The sequence below is a fragment of the Mirounga leonina genome, unplaced genomic scaffold (genome assembly GCF_011800145.1).
Source record: "Mirounga leonina isolate KUSES-001 unplaced genomic scaffold, KU_Mleo_1.0 Mir_94, whole genome shotgun sequence".
In the NCBI taxonomy this organism is placed as follows: domain Eukaryota; kingdom Metazoa; phylum Chordata; class Mammalia; order Carnivora; family Phocidae; genus Mirounga; species Mirounga leonina.
In genome coordinates, this window is record NW_023270855.1 from 34,439,855 (window position 1) to 34,463,260 (window position 23,406).

Sequence of the window (23,406 nt, forward strand, 5' to 3'; positions counted from 1 at the left end):
CCCCTGCTGAGCTCTGGGTTCAGGGGGGGAGTGGAAGTTCTTTATTATTACTTAATATTATTTAATATTAATACTTAACATAGCTGGTAGGCATAGGGATCTTCTCTAGTGTGGAGGGGGTAGGAGAGAGGCCAGCAAAGGAGGTTTTGGGGAAAAGGCTGAGGACTAGGGGTCTGGATATAGGTTTTGCTCTCGGAAATGGAGTACTGCATAGGGTATGTGTTCCTTGAACAAGAAATGTGTGGGTCATGAGGCCCTGGGTTTGAGGTCAAGGAGTCCCCTTCAAGTTGTAGTGGAATGAAGTTGCAGCTGTTGAAATGAAAGCTGGTTTGCTCAAGATGCTTCGTTTCTGGCCCAAAAGGCAGGATGCAGGCCAGGAAGAGGCCACCCAGAACTAGGAGGCGTGTGCCTGCAACAAGACACAGGGGTTGCAGTGAAGAGTCTCAGCTTTGTCAGATCAGTTCTGAACACCTCCTGCCAGTCACGGGCTGGGAGGTCTGCTTCCCAGAGGCTCCTGTCAGGACAGGTGCCTCCCAAGGAGCCCTCAACAGCCCCCTCTTCCTGTGGTGGTTAGAGACTGAGGAGGTCCCCTCAGGCTGCTCTTGCCACTTACTGGAGGGTCAGCCTGGCAGGAGCCATAATTCTTGGGCTGATTATCTTTCCTCTGACCTCGGGGCCGGCTTCACTTTTCCAGGCTTCAGTTTCTTCATCTGGGAAGTGTGCCCGCAAAACTCCTACACCTCACAAGGCTGTTGCGAGTGTTAAAAATAGATCAAACACTTAAAACGCACACCCAGGGGTGCCCGGGTGGCTGTCGGTTTAGCATCTACCTTTGGCTGAGGTCATGATCTCAGGGTCCTAGATGGAGCTCCGGGTAGGGCTCCCTGCTCAGCGGGAAGTGTGCTTCTCTCTCTCTCTCAAATAAATAAATAAATAAAATCTAAAATAAATAAATAAATAAACGCACATCTGACACTATGAAAGCAAGTATTAATGAATTTTCCATTTTCACCATCACGGTTTATACTTTCGTAAGAGCCAGACAGTGTAGGGCATTCTTTATTTCTGGTTGTATGAGGTCCTGAGGACCGTAAGCGTTTATCTGTTGAATGAATGAAAAGAGTCTTATTTGGATTCGCATGTTTCTTTCCGCATGATGACCCAGGCCACTGGCGGCGGCTGCTTTCTCAGGCTGCGCGTAGGGTCCCAAACCCGCGATTCCTGAGGCTTTTCCGCGCGCGCGGGGATTCGCACAGCTCGCGTCTCGTCCTCATTTTCACCCCCACCGTCCAGGAAAGCGAGGCTTGGGCAAGTCCCGACGCGCGGCAGGTCAGCCTAGGGCGGGGCGAGGCTTCACGCACAGGCTCTGGCCCTCGCCCGTCAGGGCGGCCCCTGCGTCGCGCGTCCCCTCCTGCTCCGATGCTCGTCCCGCGGGCCTACCCCGGGGGGTCCGCAGCTCCTTCGCCGCGAGAGCGGGGGCCGGGCTGCGCACCCCTTCTCCGACCCGGTAAATTCTCTCCGCCAGAGTCTGGATTAGGTAACAGGGGGTGCCCCGCGGCCCGGAGCCTCTCCTCCGTCCTCCCTTCCCAGTCTTCCCAGGGACCCCGGCGGGGCGTGCCGAGCAGCGGCCGGGCGTGCCTGCGTCCGGGTCTCCGGCCACCCGGCACAGGCGCCAGCGGGGGTCCCCCGCCCGCCTCACGCCCACGTGGCCGGCCCGGCCTCCCCGCCCCCGGCCCCGCCCCCGCCCCGCCCGGGGGAGCCGCCCCCGCAGCAGCCGCCGCCACGGCCGTCGCCGCGGTGCGCTCTCCAGCCCGGCCGGGCCGAGCCAGCGCTGCGCGCCGAGGTGAGTGAGGGAGGCTGGCCGGGAACCCCGCCCCTCCGCTAGACCCTCCCCGGCTGGACGCCCCCGCTAGACGCCCTGGGGCCCGGCACTTTCCGGGGCTGGCTTCTCCCCTGCCTTAACCTACTACCCCGAGCTGGACCCCTACCCCCACCTCCGGGTCGCCTCCGCCCGTCCCGGTGCCCGAAGCGGGCTCTGCGCGCTCTCCGGCCCCGGGCACTCGGAGCGCACTCGGGCGCCTGGGCGCCACGCAGGTGGGCAGTGCCACCGCCGCTCGCGCCTGAGACCCTGACTTTGGACCCTGGGAGCTCTTAAGCGAAAGTTCCCGGAGCCACTTCCGGGGAGGAAGGCGCCACCTGTGCTCTCCCTCGGTGTCTTCTCCAGCCTTGGTGGGGCGCCCGCAGGTCAGCGTCGCGTCGGGAGCTGCTGGTAGTGGCTCGCAGGGCTGCCGGTCATTTCGCTGCGAGGAGCCGGGCTTTGAGCGCGCAGGGCGGCGGCCGTGGTTCCGGGCCCGCCCGGGGCCCTTGTGCTGGCGGCTGCATCTTTTAAATTGCGCGGCCAGAGGATCTTGAGATAGAGGCGAGGGAGGCGGACACGAGGGGGTTAGGGTGAATCTCGGTGCCTCAAAGCCAGAGACCGGTGAGCATTTTCTGAGTGTGGAAGTTGACCGAGCCGGGTGGAAATGGGTTCCTTTGGGCGCTGGGAAGAGCAGCGCTTGCGCTGTCAGCCTCCTCATGGACTGGAACGTTGCTGAAACAGAGCGACTTGTTCCTAGAGGACTCTTTCTCCATTTAATGCCCGAACCAGGCTTGCTTCCAGCACTGGGCAGAGATGTGAGAACTGCCAAACAGTAGTTGTCCTGGATGCACCGGCAGAAACTTATTTTAAAGCATTTCATGTGCAACACAAGGTATAACTGCGTTCTTTCTTGGCTGGGGTGTGGAAGAGGAGAGCTTTTCTATGAATTTGTCTTAGCGGTATAGTCTCAGGCAAGTTACTTCACCCATCTCTGCCTCAGTTTTCTCAACTGTAAAATAGGGGTGATAATAGTACAAATCCTAAAGGGTTGTGTAAGGTTAAAGTTCTTAAAATTGTGCCTGATACAGGCTAAGTTTTACTTATGTTAGCTGTTCTTGTTATTTTTTATTGCTGACATCTGTCTAACAGGGCATCCGCATGCCTAACTCCCCAGTGAGGTGGGTATGGGCAGGCTCTTACTCCTTCATCGGCTGAGAACCCAAATTATTCACACAGTGGTGTCCCCTTCAGCGCTGAAACACTTGGGCTTTGCAGTAATGTTTCCTGTGGTTAAGCAGCCTTTTGCAAAATGTATCTCAGAATATGAGATTAGAGATGACCTTTGTCAAGGACACTGCTGGGAAATGGGGGTCTCAAACCTCTGGAAGCTCTAGGGTGTGACTGGATATTTGCCTCACTGAGGGGGAGTGGATAAAGTTCCACTTGAATTCCTTCAGGCCTTGGGCCCCCTGGTAGGCTGACAACCCTGATCTCTGTGAGTGGGGGAGTGTTGTAAGGGGCCCAAAGACCTGATCTTGTCCCCTCCCCTCCATTCACTCACCTCCAGGAGATTGTCCCCTCCATCAGTGGAGCCTGCATCAGTTTAGCTTCTTTCTTTTTGTGTTAGGCCCACAGACAGGAGTTCTGATTCAGGAGACTCCAGAAATCTCCTGAAATGTGTATGAGATTGGAAATGTGGATGAGATATGCTTGGAGCACAGGTGTATATTTTTCCAGAGAGTTCCCTTTTCATCATATTCTGCAAAGGGCCTGCGCCCCACAAAAGGGGACTCTGACCTGCTGGTGGGGAGATTCTTACCCCTTGTACAGGAGCAGGCCCAAGTTGTCAACATTACCTCTGTCTCCCAGAGGTGAAAGTGCACTCATGATGCTTTGTGCCCTTGCTCAGGGCACACCTTCCAGTGGAAAATTCAGGTCTGCCTTAACTTGAGAAAACCTGATAAAGAAGTCAACTGGAGAAAGGAGAAGGCAAGCTGAGGGAGTAGGGACTCTTGGCCTGTGGTGAGGCCATTAGGATGGGATACAGTTCATGAAAACTGGAGCTCAGATTGTCAGGAGACTCCTCAGAGTCTTTGCATATGCTCTTCCTTCTGCTGAGCACACTTTTCTGCCACTTCTTCTCAGGCCTGGCATGATCTTTAGCTTGGATGTCTCTTCTGTAGAGAAGATTCTCCTGACCACTCTGTCCAAAGCAGCCTGTCCCCCTATCAGTACCTGTCACATTCTCCTATAGTATTTTATTCATGGAGCTTACCTGAAATGGTCATACTCATGTATCTATTTATGGATTTATTGTCTACATCCACCCAGGAGAATGTAGACTTCAAGAGGGTAGAGGTGTTGCCCTCTTTACCACTGAATTCTGGCCCCTTGCACACAGTAGATGCTCAATAAATGTTCCCTAGTGACAGAATGAATGAGCATCCACTGAGTGAAGTGTGGTGAGCTGAAGAACTTTTTTTTTCTCCTTAAGTAAGCTCTACGGCCAACATGGGGCTCAGACTCACAACCCTGAGATGAAGAGTTGCATGCTCTACTGACTGAGCCAGCCAGGCGCCCTGGCCCTAGATATATTTTTTAAAAATTCATCCTTGGATGCCTTATCTTAATGGTTTGTACAAATATTGTCTGATTCAGATTACTTTGCACAGGTTGAGCAGGTTGAAACGAGTGAAAATGAAATGCTTTTATATACAATTCTGATTAACTGAGTCAGTTCACATTGCTACATGGGAGATCTCCTGTGTGGTGGGTGGAATGGGGTCTGCTGTGGAGAAGTTTGGAGATAAGCTTTGCCTTCTTCTTCACTTTAGTGAACATTGTTCATTCAGTTATGAAAATGGGGATACTTTTTCTTAAAAAAAATGAGGAAGATTATAGTTAGTTGGAGTCATATCTCCACATGTGCCTTAGCCCCTTAGCTCAGCCCTGTTACTCCATTTATTCAAGAATCACTTCTGGAGGGAGGGCTCTGACACTGGCCACAGAGCAGTCAAGAAGACCAGCAGTGTTCCTCCCTTGTGGTGTTTACATCCCAGTGGCAGAGATGGACAATTGACAACTAGATGTATAATACAGTATCAGAGAGTGTGGTCAGTGCAATAAAGAAGCTGAAGCTGGGGAAGGGGATCCCAAGTGACTGCAGTGGAGGCAGCATTGGTTTAGGTCAGGGATGGTTTCTCTGTGGAAGCAGCATTCGAGCAGAAACCTCGATGAATGAGGGATGTGGATATCTGAGGGAAGATAGTTCCGTGCATGTGGGCCCCAAGGTTGTGGTTGAATTCCTTTTGAGCCCTGGACATGGTCTGTCTCACTGGGGAAGGGGGAGGGGAAGTGAGTCAGTGTGGGCAGAACTTCCCTCACCTGCTCCCCAGATCCTAGCACGTGGCTGGTGTAAGCTCTTGGCACTGTGTGCTCTCATGGTTGACCAGAAGGCTTATGCCTTCCTTTCCACAGGGACCTGGAGTGATGATGTTTCCTGAAACCGCCACCTGGGCAATGAGTATGAGCCTCGGGGCACTGCTGGAAGTATAACTCTACGCATAGTAAGACTTGCTTCACCTCACGTGTCCTGGCCATGGGCCCCCTCCTCTTTTGTGTCATTTGGTTACAAGCACCTCATCACCTAGAGGAAACCACCTAGAGGAAAGTAGTTAGTGAAGCTTTGATGGAAAAAAAATGAAGTGATGAAAATGTATAGGATCATGGGCCGCGAGATGCATGCTTCCCATTCTCTCTGTTGAGTGGTTGATTGGTTGATCATTTGACATTACTTAACAAAGCATAAAAGAGGTATGACAGGGAGGCTTCTTGGAAAAAGTGACATCTAAGAAAAGAAAGGGATGGCTACAAGTCACTTCTATTTAGAAGGTGGGGTGGGATGGAAGGAAGAGAGAACAGCATGTGCAAAGGTCCAGATGAAGAGTTACCAGTTCTCAAATGATGCCAGATTCTCATCGGTTATAGCTCTGTGTGTGTGTGTGTGTGTGTGTGTACGCATGCATGGAGTATTCTGGGGAAAAGGAACTGATGTAGCAGCCCTCAGTAGATGCCAGTTGATCTGAATGGCTACGCCATGTGCTACTGGGCTCTGCACTGACATCCTCATGTATCAGCTAGAACTATCCTATGGCACAGGTCCTCTCAGTATCCCCATCTTTCTGACCAAGGAAAGTGAGGGGGGAAGTGGTGGATAACTTGCCAACTGTGTCTTTCTGGAGCTCTGTTCAGTTGTATCAGGGGAGGTCAAGGGGAGGGGGATCTTCCCAGAAGATTGAGTCAGTGATGTCAAGAGAATCGGGTGCTTTTAACTATGTCCGACAGGCCTTGCTTTGGTGCACAGCCCCTGTGGAATGTGAGCTCTGGGAGCGCAGGGGCTGCCCCCCACCAACCTCTCAGTCCCTGGCACGGGGAGGATTTGTTGGGGGTTAAAGTGGATGCTCCAGCATCGCTGCTGGCCATGGAACATCAAGGTGGGAGGAGGCCATTGCCTTCTCTCTGGGTGTCTCCTGACTTTTCCAGGGTGGACCTGAGAGTCAGGGCAGAGCTGGACGTGGGGCCCAGGTCAAAACCGAATGCTCCAGGAAGAGAGGCTGGGGACCTTGGCCAGAGCTGAAGGACAAAGCAGGCAGTTTGGTGCCTTGCCTGGCTCATCTAGCTCAAGACCAAACTAGTTATTTAACAGCCCAAGTTAGTTATTTGTCCCGACACCCGACCTCCACTTCCAGCCAGCATATGATAACTTTGTGGGTCGGGATTTGCTGCTCCTGTGGTTAGAACCCCAAGCCCTGAATTCATCTTCCATTCTGAGCTTAATATTTTCCTGGAAGCTGGGGTGGTGATCCAGTGCGGTGGCTGGCTTTAAGGCAAACTGATGTGTCTGGAGGGGGTAGAAGTGCTGGTTGGGCTCCCGTGTTCCAGTCTCAGCTCCAGCATTGAGTTACTAGTGGAGTGACCTTGGGCAAAGTGCCCAACCTCTCCAAGCCTCAGTTTCCCTATCTGTGCATGGGGACAGTGCTTGACTGGACCTTATGGGTTTGCTGTGGAGATTAATGCACAGAGAGCATACCCCTGTCACAGCCCCTGTGCAGGAAGGGCTGGCCGTGGTCATCATCTGGTGATCTAAAATGGACACAGGTCACACTGTCACAGTATTGTGCTCAGAAGGGTTTGCTCAAACACACTGGGAGTTCTCCATTCGGATTTGGAGATTTCACCAGGGGCGGGTGCTATGCTTTTTGGAGACGATTGTAGTCTGAGCCAAAGTGGATAATGGAGTTGAGGGCAAGTTTATTGTGAGACAGATGCCAGCTGGGTAATGGCATGAGACTCTTTGCCCACCGTGGTCCACCCTCCTGTCCCACGGTCTCTCCCAGGCCTCTTCCACTACAGTGGGGGCCTCCATGTCCCCATGGTCCTCAGAACCTGGCTGCTTCAGTGGACTGTTTTGGTTCATCTTCCCCATACCCCACCCCAGGTCCCCTGCTGGACCCTCCAGTGCAGCTGAACCCAACAGCCCCCCCAATGCCCCAGAGGCTTTTCCACCTTCGCAGCTTTGCACCTGCTGTTCCTACTACTTGAAATGCTCTTTTGCTCCTTGCAGAACCTCCCATACTCCCCAACTCCAGTGGCTTCTTCCCTCTTTCCTTCCCTTTTGCCTAGAAAAAGAAATGCTCCTTTGCCCAAGAAACCTGGTTATATTCTTCATGTACACAAATGCAAACAAATCGGAAATTGTGGAGTAAAAAATGAACTTCCTCCTCCCGCATCTCTGGCTTGCTTCCAGAGAGAACATTTATGATCAGTTGACTGTATATTTCTCTTCTGTTTTGATGTACAGGTGTGTGTGTACCTGTGAATATCTTTAAAAACCAACGGAATGGGCTCATTTTTAGATTTTATTTGTTTATTTTAGAGAGAGAGAGAGAGAGAGAGAGAGGAGGGGCAGGGAGAGGGAGAGGGAGATAATCTCCAGCAGACTCTGCGCTGAATGTGGAGCCCCATGTGGGGCTTGATCTCACGACCCTGAGATCATGACCTAAGCCAAAACCAAGAGTCAAGACGCCCAACCAACTGAGCCACCCAGGCACCTCTAATGGGCTCATTTTATATGTATTGTTCTCCAATGAATTTTTCCTCATTTAGCCATATGTCCAAGAGTGCTTTCTCTGTCTATATGCATCTCCCCTCTTTTTACATCCTCACCTCCCCCAAGGGAGGAGAGTATAAGTTTGTGTGGACATGTATTTTCAGTTCTCTCGGGTATATACCTGCAGTGGGATTGCAGGTCATATGGTGACTCTATTTTTAACATTTTGGATAACTGCCACACTGTTTTCCAAAGTGGCAGCGCCATTTTGCAATCCCACCAGTAGTGTTTGAGGGTTTTGATGACTCCATATCCTCACCAACGCTTGTTACTGCCCATCTTTTTTTTTATTATTGCCATTCTAGTGCATGTGAAGTGGTATCTCATCATGGTTTTGATTTTCATTTCCCTATGGCTAGTGGTGTTGAACATCATTCTTTTTAACTTAATTTTTTTAGTGCAGTTTTAGTTTTAGTTTTTCTTTTAATAATGAAATTGAGAGGAAAGTACAGAGATTCCCTTTATATTTCCGGCTCCCACACATGCACAGCCTCCCCCATTATCAGCATCACTCACCAGAATGGTATATTTGGTACCAAGGATGAACCTACATGGACACATCATGATCATCTGAGGCCCGTAGTTTGCCTAAGGGTTCACTCTTGGTGTTGTGCCTTCAGTGGGTTTGAACAAATGTATAATGATAGTTATAGACACAATGATAATATCATACAGAGTATTTTCACTGCCCTAAGAATCCTCTGTGCTCTACCTATTCATCTCCACCCTCCTGCCCCCCACAACCACTGATCTTTTTACTGTCTCCATAGTTTTGCCTTTTCCAGAATGTCATATAGTTAGGATCATATGGTATGTAGCAATTAGTTTCTTTCACTTAGTAACATGCATTTGAAGTTCGTCTGTGTCTTTTCATAGCTTGATAGCTCATTTCTTTTTAGTTCTGAGTAGTATTTCATTGTCTGGATGTACCACAGTTTATCCATTCACCTACTAAAGAACATTTTGGTTGCTTCTAAGTTTTGGCAGTTATGAATAAAGCTGCTATAAACATCCACGTGCAGGTTTTTGTGTGGACATAAGTTTTCAGCTACTTAGGGTAAATACCAAGGAGTGTGATTGCTGGACTGTGTGGTAAGAGTATGTTTAGTTTTGTAAGAAACCCACCAAACTGTCTTCCAAAGTGACTGTACCATTTTGCATTCCCACCGGCAACAAATGAGAGAGTTTCTTTTACTTTACATCCTTTTCCAGCATTTGGTATTGTCAGGGTTGTGGATTTTGGCCATACTAATAGGCATGGGGTGGTATTCTATTGCTTTAATTTGCATTTCCCTGATGACATATGATGTGGAGAATCTTTTCATATGTTTACTTGTCATCTATGTATCTTCTCTGGTGAGGTGTCTGTTAAGGTCTTTGGCCCATTTCCAATTCAGGTTGTTTGTTTTCCTATTGTTGAGTTTTAAGAGCTCTTTGTATGTTTTGGATAACAGTTCTTTATCAGATGTATCTTTTGCAAATATTTTTTCTAGTCTGTGGTTTGTCTTCTAATTCTCTTGGAATTATCTATTGCAGAGCAGAAGTTTTCAATTTTAGTGAAGTCCAGCTTATCAATTATTTCTTTCATAGATTGTGTTTTTGGTGTTATATCTAAAAAGGGCATCACCATACCCTAGATTTTTCCCTATGTTATCTTCTAGGGGTTTTATAGTTTTGCATTTTATATTTAGGTCTCTGATCCATTTTAAGTTAATTTTTGTGAAGAATGTCAGGTCTGTGTTTAGAGTCATTATTTTGCATGTGGATATCCAGTTGTTCGAGGCCATTTGTTGAAAAGATTATCTTTGCTCCATTGTTTTGCCTTTGCTCCTTTGTCAGAGATCAGTTGATGACATATACGGGGGTCCATTTCTGGGCTCTCTGTTTTTTCCATTGATCTGTTTGTCGATTATTTTGCTAATACCACACTGTCTTGATTATTGTAGCTTTTACTAAGTCTTGAAGTCTGGTAGCGGCAGTCCTCCAACTTGTTCTTCTTTAACATTGTGTTGGTTGAATATCTTTTCATGTGCTTGTTGGCCATTTGTATATCTTCTTTGGAGACATGTCTTTTCAGATCTTTTGCCAATTTTTAAAAACTTGGGTTCTTTTTTCTTTTTTTTTTAAAGATTTTATTTATTCATTTGAGACACAGAGATACAGATCTCTCTCAGAGAGAGAGAGAGCATGAGGAGGGGGAGAGGCAGAGGGAGAGGGATAAGCAGGCTCCCTGCTGAGCCAGGTGCCCGATTTGGGGCTTGATCCCAGGACCCTAGGATCATGACCTGAGCCGAAGGCAGATGCTTAACCATCTGGGTCACCCAGGCGCCCCGGGTTCTGTTTTTATTATTGATTTATAATTGTATATTCTAGATTCAGTCCCTTATCAGATACGTGATTTTCAAATATTTCCTCCTATTCTATGGGTTGTCTCTTCATTATCTTGGTTGTATTCTTTGAAGCCCAGGATTTAAGTGGGATGAAGTCCGATTTATCTATTTTTCTTATGTTGCTTGTGCTTTTGGTGTCATACTTAAGACATGTTTGCCTAATCCAAGCTCATGAAGATTTATGCCTTAATTTTCTTCTAAGAGTTTTATAGTTTTTAGTCCTTGAATTTAGGCCTTTGATCCATTTTGGGTTAATTTTTATATGTGGTGTGAGGTAGAGGTACAAACTCATTCTTTTGCATGTGGATATTCTGTTGTCCCAGTTCTATTTGTTGAAAAGACTATTCTTCCCATTGAATTCTCTTGACAGCCTTGTTGAAAATCAACTAGCCATAATGTGCATGCTTAGTCCTTCCTCTTAATTCTATTGCATTGGTCTATATGTCTATCTTTATGCCATACTCCTGTCTTGATTACTGTAGCTTTGTGGTAACTTTTGAAATCGAGAAGTGTGAGTCTTCTTTGTCCTTTTTCATGATTATTTTGGCTTTTTGGGTCCCCATATGGCTTTTAGGGTCAGCTTGTCAATTTTTTGCGAAAAAGGTAGCTGAGATTTTAATATGGGCTGTGTTGAATTGGAAGGTCAGTGGGGAGTTTTGCTAGCTTAACAATACTAAGTCCAGGTCCCAATGCATCATTCATTCATTGGTTGACTGACCCTCAGCATTCCGTCTTTCAAGGTGCAAAGACAAAAACCCAGGGACATCCGCATCTTTTTTCTTTGTTGAAGAAAGTGACAAGTATAGTGTAGTGTAATCTAAGTCCGGAGACCTTGGATAAAACATTTAACTCCTGAATGTGTGAAATGGGAGTGCCTCTGGCACGGACTGAGCATTATGGCAGACCTGGTTTCTCTTTATCTGAGGGCGTGATGGTGATCCCTAGAGATCCTCCCATACTTCCCTGCCTCCATGCTTGAGAAACGTGGTGAGAATTGGGGCCCCCCAGAGCCATGGAGGCACCAGGGAGTGGTGGAGGGTATTGGATGAGGCTGCAATTTAACTTGTTTTATTTACTGAGCAGAGGTGGGATTTCATTTAAGGAAAAGGTGCTGCTGCTAAAGCAATTTTTGCCTCCTTCCCCCAAACAGGCATCATGGTTTAAAGAATGGAATAAAAATAAGAAAGGAATGCTATCGCATATTAGAAGATTAGTTTACACCTCTCCCTGCACTTATGCATTCCAGATGTCATGCTTTGGCACAAGTCCACAACTGTAGTCTTAGAGAAGAAGAAATAAAGAAGTGAAGCACCTACGTGTGTGTCAACAGGAATCTGGTTTTCCAAACTGAAGGAACAACCCGGGGAACTACATTGGGAAATGCAAATCCACTCCACCTCAGCGTGCTCTCCGCTGGGGTGACGGGCTCCATTTTAAACAAAATGGTGCTACTGTGTGTGAGAGATTGGAGCTGTTTATCACTGTTGTTCCAAAAAAAGCAATTTAAAAAAGTATTAATTTGGGTAGAGTTTCTAGATTGTTTCTGGAGGGGAAAAAATGATATGCAATGGAAATTATTTTGAGATCGTCAAAACCCAAGTTCCTGTGGTTTAGCAGGTTCCCTTTACCCAATCTGTTAGATCAAGCAGTTCATAGGGATTTTATTTCCATTCTTTATTGAGGGGTGTGTGTGCATGCATGTGCACATGGGAAGTTAGGGGAAAAACACAATGATATAACCCAGGCCCAGAACAAGGAAGCATGTCACGGAGCTGAAGTTCTAGTCTCAGAAGACGCAGCTTAGCTGCCCTTGTGTAACCTCTTTCCATGACACATTTCCCATGGGGGTGCTGGGGAGGGTTTCTCTCCAGCATGGCTTTAATTTTACAAAAGCCCTGTGCAGTCTTGCAAACTCAAGTGGTTTTCTCAACAGATCACTCACATTTCATATGTTCTGGGCTGGGCAGGGCCTCACTAATCCTTGGCCAGCACTGTGAGTCAGAAAATATTTAAATGACCGCCGAGGCCTTTGAGGAGAGAGAGTTGGCAAGTGATTTAGGGAGGTGGAGTGACTCTTAAACAGCACTGCAGTAAATGAGTGGCAGAGCTGATACGAGGAGGAGCAACTCTGTTTTATTATGCTAATAAAGTTTTATCATCTTTCCAAATGAGATAATAATGATGATGCTACCAAATGCTATAGAACACTTCTTATACAGTGGAGTCCGGCCTTTCCTACCTGTGTTTGACTGTAAGAAATAAATCTAGACCATCTGCTGGTGTGTTTGTGTGTGTGAGTGCAAGAGTGCATGCAGGCACGTGCGTATCCAAAACGAAAGTTTGGTGAGAAAACCCTTACCTTATGTACGTTTAATGTCCTCTGACCATTCTTTTCTACATTAGTGAATTTATGCTTTTTTTTTAAAGGATGGCTGTGAGACCCACTAGATTTATTTCATGAATAGGGCAAAACCTACTGTTTGAAAAACACTATGCTAGACAGTTTGCTGTGTGTTTACGTGTACTACTTCATTTAATCCTCTCAAAAACCTCAGGGAGGGGGTATTATTATCCCCATTTTTGGGTGGGGAAACAAAGGCACAGAGAGGTAACTTGCCCAGGGTCACACTGTGAGTGAGTAGTGAGCTGGGAATGAACCCTGAAAGGCTAAGTAAGACAAGTTCATGGTGTGAACCCAGGTCATGTACCTGTCTCCTGTAACAATTAGGGAAGAAGGTATAATTTACTATCCTTTTTAAAAAGAGAATTATTTATTTTTAAAGTAGACTCCACACCCATTGTGGGGCTTGAACTCATGACCCTGAGATCAAGAGTCACACACTCTACCAACTGAGCCAACCTGGTGCTCATTAGTATCCTAATGAGTTGTTACATATTGAAAAGGTAGCCACAAAATAGATACAAAATTAATACCACTTGTTTGACTTAAAGTTGCATTTAAAAACACATATATCCACTATGATGGCTTTGATCAATACATAGATGTTATTCTTCCTCGGTTGCTGTATTTTGTGGGGTGTTTACTTTTTTAAAAGATTTATTCATTTATTTTGAGGGTGGGAGTGGGGAGGGGCAGAGAGAGAGGGAGAGAGAGAGAGTCCCAAGCGGACTCCATGCTGAGCAGGGAGCCCAACGTGGGGCTCGATCCCGTGACCCTGAGATCATGACCTGAGCTAAAACCAAGAGTCAGACACTCAACCAACTGCACCACCCAGGCACCCCATATAGGTTTTTTATTTTTATCTTCTTAATCATTTGATGACTTTAAATTTCATGCAAGTACAGATAATAAGGGATAATTTCCAATGGAAAGTCAGTTGTTGTGGAGGTGTATTAGTCAGGGATCTCCAGAGAAACAAAACCAAATACAACAGGTTGTGTAATATATAAAAGTATATAGTACATATTACATAGTATTATATAATGATGTATAATGTGTATATATATAATATATGAAGTGTACAATGTATAATGATATATCTTATATAATATATATATTATACAACAGCATGTGTGTGTGTATATTTCACGTATACCGAGCAAGAGAGGGAGAGAGAGATTTATATTTATTTTAAGGAAGTGGCGATCCCCCTATGTGATGGTGGAGGCTAGGCAAATTTAATATCTGCAGAATAGGCTGGCAGGCTAGAGACACAGGGAAGGCAGTTCAAGTCCAAAGGCAGTCTCCTGGCAGAATTCCTTCTTGCTAAGGGAGGTCTGTCTTTGTTTTATGAAGGCCTTCAACTGATTAGATCAGGCCCACCCAAATTATGACAAGCAATTTGTTTTACTCACAGTCTACTGATTTAAGTGTTAATGTTATCCAAAAAAAAAAAAATACCTGCACCTTCCCAAAACTTCTAGAATAACGCTGGACCAAATATCTGGGCACTTGGTCTAGACAAGTTAACACATAAAATTAAACATAACAGGGAGTAAGATACTGTTTGGAGTTGTTCGGAAGAAAGGAAAAAGGCAGTGGGAAGCTTGAGTGTGATATTGTTACAAATATGAGGACATTTCAGAAAGAACTCCCTCTCCCATGATTGATTGCCAAATAAGCCCGCCCCTGTTCCCAGGCAGTTAGAGGAGCTCAGCATGGGTTTGCAGATGGAAGGGGGTGGCAGGTGCAGATTTTCTTGCTTTGAGTTGAATGGATTTTTCTTCCATTTCTCTCTTAGACCAGAGACCTGAGAGTTCATGGCTCCAAGTCAATAGAGCCGTTTATATGCAGCCAGCGGGGGCTTGTTGAGTGGCTTTCTCTGTAGGGGCTGCGTGTGCTGATGTAGCTATTTGTAGCTCAGCCTAAACTTGGAAGACTTTGCTTCCTTCTCCTGTGCCACAAGCTACCGAGGGACCTGCGGATCACTGGCCGCAGGACCGCTCTGGGGCTGTTTGGGTGTGAACTCAGGTTGTCTATGAGTACATGGTATCCAGACAATATTAAATTTGTTATTTTTTTCATTCTCTCTGATTTTTTTTTTTTTTAAGATTTTATTTATTTATTTGACAGAGAGAGAGCGAGAGCAGGAACACAAGCAGGGGGAGTGGGAGAGGGAGAAGCAGGCTTCCCGCTGAGCAGGGAGCCCGATGCGGGGCTCGATCCCAGGACCCTGGGATCATGACCTGAGCCGAAGGCAGACGCTTAACGACTGAGCCACCCAGGCGCCCCTCTCTGATTTTTATTAAGGTATAGTTCACATACCATAAAACTGATTCTTTTAAAGTGTGTGACTTAGTAGTTTTTCGTATATTTGCAAGGTTGTGCAGCCATGACAACTATCCAATTCCAAAACATTTTCGTCATCCCAAAATATAGCTTTTATTTTGGAAGTAATTTAAACATTTGAGAACACTGCCTGCTGGATCAGTCCCATCTGCAGACAAACATGCTGTTATTTCTCCCAACTTAAAAAAAAAAACAAAAACAACCCACAACCAAAACCTTCTGTTCACCCTACTTCTCCCTCTAGTTATGCCCCCATTTCTCTTCAGTTTAGAGCAAAACTTCTTGAAAGAATTGTTTGGACTTGCTGACTCTACTTCTTTGCGTCCCTTCCCCTCTCACTGTTAAAAGAATTGTGATAAAATACATACAACATAAAACTTACCATCATGACCGTTTTTAAGCATCCGCTTCAGAAGTGTTAAGCATATTCACATTGTTACACAACAACCTCTGGAACTTTTCCATCTTGTGTGATGAACTCCGTTCCCATCAATGCTCCGTTCCTCCCTCCCTCCAGCCCCTGGTAACCAGCACTCTACTTTCTGTCTCTGAGCATTTACTGGCTCTGGATACCTCGTCTAAGTGGCATCAGTACCAATAAAGCAGTATTTGTATTTTGTGTGTGGGGCTGGCTTATTTTGTTCCGCATAATGTCTTCAAGGTTCATGTATGTTGCGGCAGGTGTCATTATTCCTTTCCTTTTAAGGCTGAGTAATGCTCCGTGGTGTGTATATACCACGTTTTGTTTATCCATTCATCCGTTGAAGGACAGTTGGGCTGGAATAATGTTGCTCTCCTGCTCTCCTGGGAACCCATGATTCCCAGCCAGGTTTGGGTTCCCCTCAGGAACACCTGTTGCCCAGGTCTGTGCTGAGTGCCATGTTGCTCATCCCAGTGACAGAGCCTCTGGCCCCACCCCCACCCAGCCTGGCAGCCAGCAGTGTTTGACACCATTGGCCGTTTTCTCTTCCTCGAAGCTCTTTCTTTACCTGACTTCCAGGGCGCCTTACTCTCCTGGTCCTCTAACCACCTGCTAGTTAACAGCACCTCCATCCTTCTGATTGTTCAGACCCAAAGCCTAGGGTGTCATCTTTGACTCTTGTATCTTTTATCCCCACTCTTACCAGAAAATCCCACCGTGCGTACTTTCAGAATATACCCAGAATGTGGCCACTGTTCACCCATTGTCCGAGCTACCCTCCCCTCTCACCTGAGTGACTGGCGATCTCTTTGCTGGTCTCCCAGCCCCTGTCCTTACCTCCTTCCAGCTTGTTCTCAATTCACAGCTAGAGGGACCTTTAGTGGGCAGATTACCATTCCTTTGCTCAAAACCCTCGAAGGGCTCCCATCTTAACAGCAGAAACTAATGTCCTCACAGTGGCCTACAGAACCCCCACGATCTGGCCGGGTTTCTTCTATTACTCCTTCCTTAGTTTGCTCTTCCCCTCATTACCCCAGCTGGTCATACTAGCCTCAATGCTCGCCTCTAATTGGATACCCCAGGAACTTTGCACTTCCTGTTCCCTCTGCCGGGGATTTCTCTTCTCCTGACGTTGACATAATTTGGTCCTTCACTTCCTTCAGCCTTTACTCAGATATCGCCTTCCCTAACTATCATGTCTAAACTATTACCACTCTCCCCAATACCCCTCTCTCCCTTCCTTGATTTATTTTGTCTCCTTACTCCTATCACTGTCCAGCATAGGGGATATTTTGCTTATTCATCTTGGCTTTTGTCTGCTTCCCTCACTGGAATGTAAATTCCACAAGGACAGGGTTTTTTCTTCTGTTTTCTTCTCTGCCATTTCCCCAGCACCTCACGGGCACCAAGTAGACACTCAGTAAATATTTACTGAGCCAATAAATGAAAATTGGGAAAATAGAGATAAAAAGTCATTTATGATTCTTCTATTATGATACAAGTCTTGCTTGTATTTTTTCTTACCTGCGAATTGTTCATATAGGTAGGTGTATGTGTGTGTCTGTGTCCCCTGTCTTTTCCCACCAGGCATTCCTGTATGAACTTCTGTTTTTTTAAGTTGCTAGGTAACCTTCATGATTATTACTTGTTAAACAGCTACATAATGTTTCACTGAGTGGATGTAGCAACTTCATTTATTTAACCTTGTTTTGTTCAGTACTATTGGGCAGCTTCCAATTTGTTGCTATTGTAGATTACACCACAGTGAGCGTCTGTGTTGGGCATTTGCCAAGCCTTCCTCCCTCTCCTTTGGAAGGAGTCTCCATTCTCCCGAGCCCGGGTGGGGGCCATGGCCCAGGCTGGGCCCATCATGGTCTCCACCACCAGCTATGGTGACTGGTTTAGGGCCACATAGAGGACCAGCCCGGCCAGGCCATGGGCTTCTCCCAGCTCACCCTAACTTGCTCAGAAGCGACAGAGAAGATACTCAGAAGCACCCGGGTCCAGAGCAGTAAGGACAGGGCCCCAGAGTTGGAGTGGTGACAGCACAAGGGAAGGGTTGCTTGGGCACGTCATCTTTGGATCCAGTCACTTGACTAAGCTTTTCCACTATCCTTCCAACAAATCCCCCTTTTCACCAGTCTAGATGGAGTTGGATTTCTCACTGCAACGAGGGAGTCTAGACCAATTCAACAGTGGAGCTTCTCCCCCATTCCTTTTTTCAGTGGATCTTAGGCCAGAACAAGGAAAGATGTTACAGACCTAAGGAAGGAACTGTTCAGGGCAGAAAAGGCATGTGGGCAGAACAGCTCTATGTCTTTGTCATGACTGGAGAAACACTGTAAAAATGTCCTCTGGGTTCAGATGCTGGCACCGCCATCTGACGGGGGTAACCTCAGTTTCCTTGTCGGTAAAATGAGGATGACAATAATCACACCCCACCTCAGGGGAACTGTTTAGAGAGGACTCAAACAGATACTTGCACACCCATATTCATAGCAGCGTTATTCACGGTAGCTAAAAAGTGGAAACCACCAAAGTGTCTGTTGGCAGATGAATGGATAGACAGAATGTGGTAATTACATACAGTGGAGTATCACTAGCCATAGAAAGGGAGTTCTGACACCTGCTACAATAGGGGTGAATCTTGAAAACATGCTGAGTGAAATAAGCCAGACACAAAAGAACAGATACTATATGATTCCACTTATATGAGATTCCTCGAATGACAGATTCTTGGAGACAGAAAATAGACCAAAGGTTACCAGGGCCATGGGAGCAGAGAATGGGGAGCTGTTGTTTAGTGGGTACAGAGCCTCTGCTTGTGATGATGAAAAAGTTTTGAAGGCAGAGAGAGGTGATGGTTATTGTGAATGCACTTCATGCCACTGAATTGTACACTTAAAAATGGCTAGAGTGGTAAATTTTATGTTATGTGTATTTTCCTATAACAACAAAAAGTGTCAGAGGAGGTGGAGGGTGTGAAATGGGTGTGAATATCACAGTGAGGCTCTTGGACTTTTTCTTCACTGGTTAAAGTTAAATCAAAATGGAGCACACAGCAAAAAAACAGCCACAGACTAAAAAGAGGTGGTGTGGAGCAGGGGTAAATTACCCACAGGAGCCCAGAGGGTCCCTCTGAGATCTGGTGCTGCAGGCTGGGGTCCAGCTTGGCAGGAGCAGGTCACCCAGCCAGCCTGGGCACACGGAGCGTTCTTAGTGACTGCGGGCAGGCCAGTCCGGTCCCTGGGTCAGATGGGCCCAGGCCAGGACTGCAGCCCATGTGAGTCACAGCTCAACCCCCAGAGAACAAAGGGATGTGGCAGGGAGGGGCTGGGCTGTGACTCAGAGGCCACCGCTGCCCTGAGCTTCCTCCGGGTGCACGCCCCCCTCCAACTCCCTGATTCGGCTCCCGCCCCACCCCGCTGGGAATGGAGGCAGGTGTACCCACGTCCCGTGCAGGCCATCGGGAAGGCTACCCAGCTGAAGCTAGAAGTTGTCCAGAGTTGTTTTGCAGCTCCTTTTTGGAAACACAAATCGCAGCAGCTACACTGATGGAGCACTTGCTGTGTACCTGCCTGGTTCACGGCTCTGCACACTTCATCTCCTTTACGCCTCTGCCTCGTCCCATCAGCTACAGAAGAGGCAGTGGGCTACGGGGGTGAAGCACCTTGCCTAAGGTTACCCCTGTCAGGCTGCAAAGGGCAGAGATTCAGGAGCCTGGACTTGCAATCATGCCAATACACACATGCACACTTGTGCACACACACACATGCTCATGGAAGGTTAGACTCCAAAATGTGAGCTATCTCTAGGTCAAAGTCTAGAGAGAGAATTTTCATAAGTTTTCCTTGTGCTTATGAAAAAAGTTAGAAAATACAGGTACTATATTTTACAACAAAAAGGACATTAGATATGATTGCAGTCCAGCATTTCAGGTCATTCTTGCGGGTACCTTTGGGACAGAGAAAAGTGGATGACATGAAGCACCCACTCAGTACTGAGTGCCACTCATTGAGCTAGACTGGGACTATCACGTGAAGTCATGACAGTTGTGTCCTGAGTTTGTAACACTGCGTTGGCTCTTGGAGAAGACCAGGCTCATTGGGAACAAGTTACCATAAATGTTACAATAGATAAAATAGGTGTAATATAGATTGCCCCGAGGGGGAGGTGTTATTTTTTCCAAGGTGTTATTTTTTTCTCTGTGTAAAAGTCATGCCTTGTTTTACGGAAAGAAATTTGCTCTTTTAAGATTTTTGTGTGACAGAGATTATGGGAAAGATACAACCTTCCTTGTTTTACAGTCACTTCTTGATGAATGTGGCAATGGACAGCCCTGAAAAGTGAAAGACCGATAAATATGGAGAAAAGGAAATTCGATTTTAGCCAATAGTCTCGTCTCCTGGAATTTTATCAGAGTTGCTAACTTGGTGGCGAAACTGATTCATTTCAGTGAGCCCTCCTCGATCTTTGCTTACAAGGCGTGCATTCATTCATTCGTCCGTATGTGCATCGAGTGGTATGATGGCTGGGGCTTACTTCACTGTGAGGGGTGTAGAGGAAAGAAGATTAGGAATGAATTAATCATTGAGGTTGTTTGATGGGCACATTTCTTTCTTCTTCTGTATGTGTTTGAACTTTGGCATTCAAAAATGTTAAAATATATAATATTGAGAACTTATTTTGGGCCAGCCCATGTGCTAGGTGCTGGGGAAGCCTTGGTGGCCAAGACAAGCTCACACTGCCCTTCTGGAGTCAATAGACAGTCTCATTCAGGAAACAGATATTAATCAAACCGTCACATGAATGCAACAACAATTACAGCTGGTGTAAGTGCTGAGGAATCATGAGCAGAGAGGCAAAAGTCTGCAGTGTAGACACCGTCCCACCCAGGATTGGAGGAGGAAGTGAGGGTCCTCAGCTTGAGATATCGCCAAGGGGGCTCGGGTGTGGGTGTGTGTATGTGTGTGTCTGTGTGTGTGTGTGCATGTGCGTGCGTATACCGGCACATTCAAGGCTCAGAGCAGTCTTTATGGGCCTTTGCCTGGCTGATAGAAGGGCTTCAAAGTAGGCTGAATGCCCTTCATCCTCTTAGAGAACTTGTTTGGTGCGTATTCAAGAGGATAGCTGAGATGTAGCAGAATCCTCCAGTGGATTCCAGTTCTGCTTAGAAAACAATCCAAACTTTTTCTTACCTTCACCTACACAGTCTGCCACTCCCTGTCATGCCTTCTAGCAAGATCCCAATCTCTGTTCTTTCTCAGCTCTTGAGTATGCCAGTCCTTCCATCCAGAATGCTCTTATTATTCCTTCTCTTCTCAGGGCCAGCTCCTTTGCAGACATAGGTCTTGGCTCAGATGTTACAAGGGAGAACTCCCCTCAGTGCTTCTCCCTGTTTACTTTCTCTTCCCCCATGTTTTCTTGGTCTCTTCCCCAGGCTGAGAGCATGGTGATAACAGGGGCTATGTCTGGTCATACCCTGTGGTCTCCCTAGCCTCCAGCCTGTAGATGCAGAGAGCGGGCGCCCAGTAGATCTGACATTGTCTCTATGCATATTCCTACTTAACTGTTTTGCATTTTATTTTATTTTTTACTGTTTTGCATTTTAGAAGGATTTTGACCTATGTACAGTTGTCAGAATGGACTGTGGGAATTTGTGGAAGCTTCCCCTGCGCTGAGAATGCTTTGTATATGGTTTGTGTCCAGAAATTCTCTCAAACGACAGGGATGTGTATATCTGAATTCTCTTGGGCTGTAGGCAGTGAGGTGGAATTAGATGCTTCTGCAGGATCCAGTAAAGGCCAGGGGTGTCTGGGAAGCCACATATTGGTCCCTCTTGTGTCAGGTTTGTGGTCACAGCTGACGGGACTTAAAGTACATTCCAGCCCTCCGCTACCTCATACCATATATATAAAAATAACTGGAGATGAGTTGAGGACCTAAATGTGGAAGACAAATCAGTGGAGCTTCTAGAAAATACTAGAGAAGAATGAAAATTAGGCTAGGCATAGATTTCTTAGACAAGATGACAAAAAGCACGATCATAAAGGAAAGAAATTTATAAGTTAGACTTGATTAAAATCAAGAACTCTTTCTCAAAAGACACTATTAAGAGAGGGACGAAGCAAACTGCAGTCTGGGAGAAGATATTTGAAATACATACGTCCCACAAAAGATTCCTCTCTCGAATATATAAAGAACTTCTCCCAGCCAATAAGAAACAGACAATATAAAAGAGACAAAAGACTTGAGCAAACACGTCACGAAAGAGGATTCCAAATGACCAATAAACATATGGAAAGGTGCTTAACCTCAGGAGTCACCAGAAGAATTTAACCACAGTGAGATACCACTGTGTTTCCACCCAGAATGGCTAAATGAAAGAGACCGACAATGCGAGGGTAGTTAAAGATACGGAGGAGCCGGAACCTTCAGATGCTGCTGGTGGGGGAAGGCGCTGCTACAGCCACTTTGGAAAACCATTCTGGCGGTGTCTACCGTAGCTAGACATATGGCTCCCTGGGCTGCAGTACTCCTAGGTGTGTGCATACGAGTGCATATGAACGCCCAAGGGCTTGTACACGAACGATCAATAGCAGCTTTATTCATAATTACCAAAACATGGAAGTAATGCAAATGCCCATCAGCAGCCATACGGGTAAGCAAATTGTATATCCACGCAACGGAATATACCCTGCAATGATAAAGGGCCTTTGGGTAGGGCATTAACCGGGAGGGGCATGAGGAAACCGTCTAGGTGGCTGGAAATGTTTTATATTTTGATTTGGTTGGTGATGACACGGGAGTATAAATATCTAAAAACATTATTGAGTTGTACACTTAAGATGTGTGTAGTTTATGTGTGTCGCAAACTATTTTATTTGTTTGTTTGTTTGCACACTATTTTATTGATGTATACGTTGGGGAAAAAAATACATGGTAGTCTTTTTCTAGAGTCCTTGGAGGAAGGCTGGGGAACTGAAACACCGCCAGAGGCCAGGGCAGGCTGGAGGGAGGCCCGAGTTCCCCTGTGATGCTGCTCCTCCTGGGTATCTTTCCTTGTCCTCACCCACCACCACCCCCTTACACGCTGCCGCGTGAGCAGTACCCACCTCTGGTCCCTGGCATGATCCTTACCTGGCAGGAAAGACCAGCGCTTGAGAGGGAAGGGGGTGCTATTTGAGGGAGAGGTGCCTCTATCTGGTGCTCTCCTCAGAGTCCCTGTAATGTCCCAACCTGGAAGAGGGGGGAATCCGCCCATAGGTTAGCTTTCCCCAAAGCCAAGGATTAAACGGTGGTGGTGGCTGGTATTACTGACTAGGCTGGAGATGATCCAGTGAGGAAGTGGAACCTGCCACCGTCTGCCCAGGCATATCACTCCGCACCCACACCCTGGGCTGATCCTCAGCAACAAATTAAGGTCTGTGATGTCGATTGCCCGGGGCAGCCTGGTGGCTATGCTGGGACAGATCTCTGAGCTGAACGGACCTTGGGGGCCCCAGGGCATGGTGTGTGCTCTGGGGGTCTCTGGCTCTGTGCTGGGGTGCTCTTACAGGTGTCTTTCTGACAGGAGAAGGACATGCTTCATTTCCAGGCCTCCAGGCTGATTGGTTGGGACAGCATAAGCATCAAAAAACTGCATGCCTTTAAAAAAGTTTGGTGCGAATTCATTTGATGACCAAACCTAACCTGAATTAATAGGAGGCTATTTATAGTATGCAGCAGAAATAGTCACATGCACAGCTGCAGAAATATTTATATATTTGACTATGGATGCTGCACCTCACCCTGCTGGTTTTTTACATAACATACTGT

General features: G+C 46.7%; 2 protein-coding genes across 3 annotated transcripts in view; one reads left to right on the forward strand and one right to left on the reverse strand.

Annotated features, from left to right (window-relative positions):
- Positions 1 to 1,766: 1,766 nt before the first annotated feature.
- Positions 1,767 to 23,406, forward strand: part of ARHGEF3 (Rho guanine nucleotide exchange factor 3) — a 297,522-nt gene continuing 275,882 nt past the window's right edge. Inside the window, exons 1-2 of one of the 2 annotated variants that reach the window (XM_034997540.1) lie at positions 1,805 to 1,843; positions 5,336 to 5,424. The gene's annotated coding sequence lies outside the window, so the exon portion shown is untranslated. Of the gene's footprint in view, positions 1,844 to 5,335; positions 5,425 to 23,406 lie in introns of both variants that reach the window. The other variant, XM_034997541.1, reaches the window with a different exon arrangement.
- On the reverse strand, positions 5,639 to 6,340 carry SPATA12 (spermatogenesis associated 12). Its single transcript, XM_034997427.1, is given in 5 exon segments — positions 5,639 to 5,705; positions 5,876 to 6,051; positions 6,053 to 6,159; positions 6,162 to 6,225; positions 6,227 to 6,340. Coding segments are annotated over 5 exon segments (528 nt in total).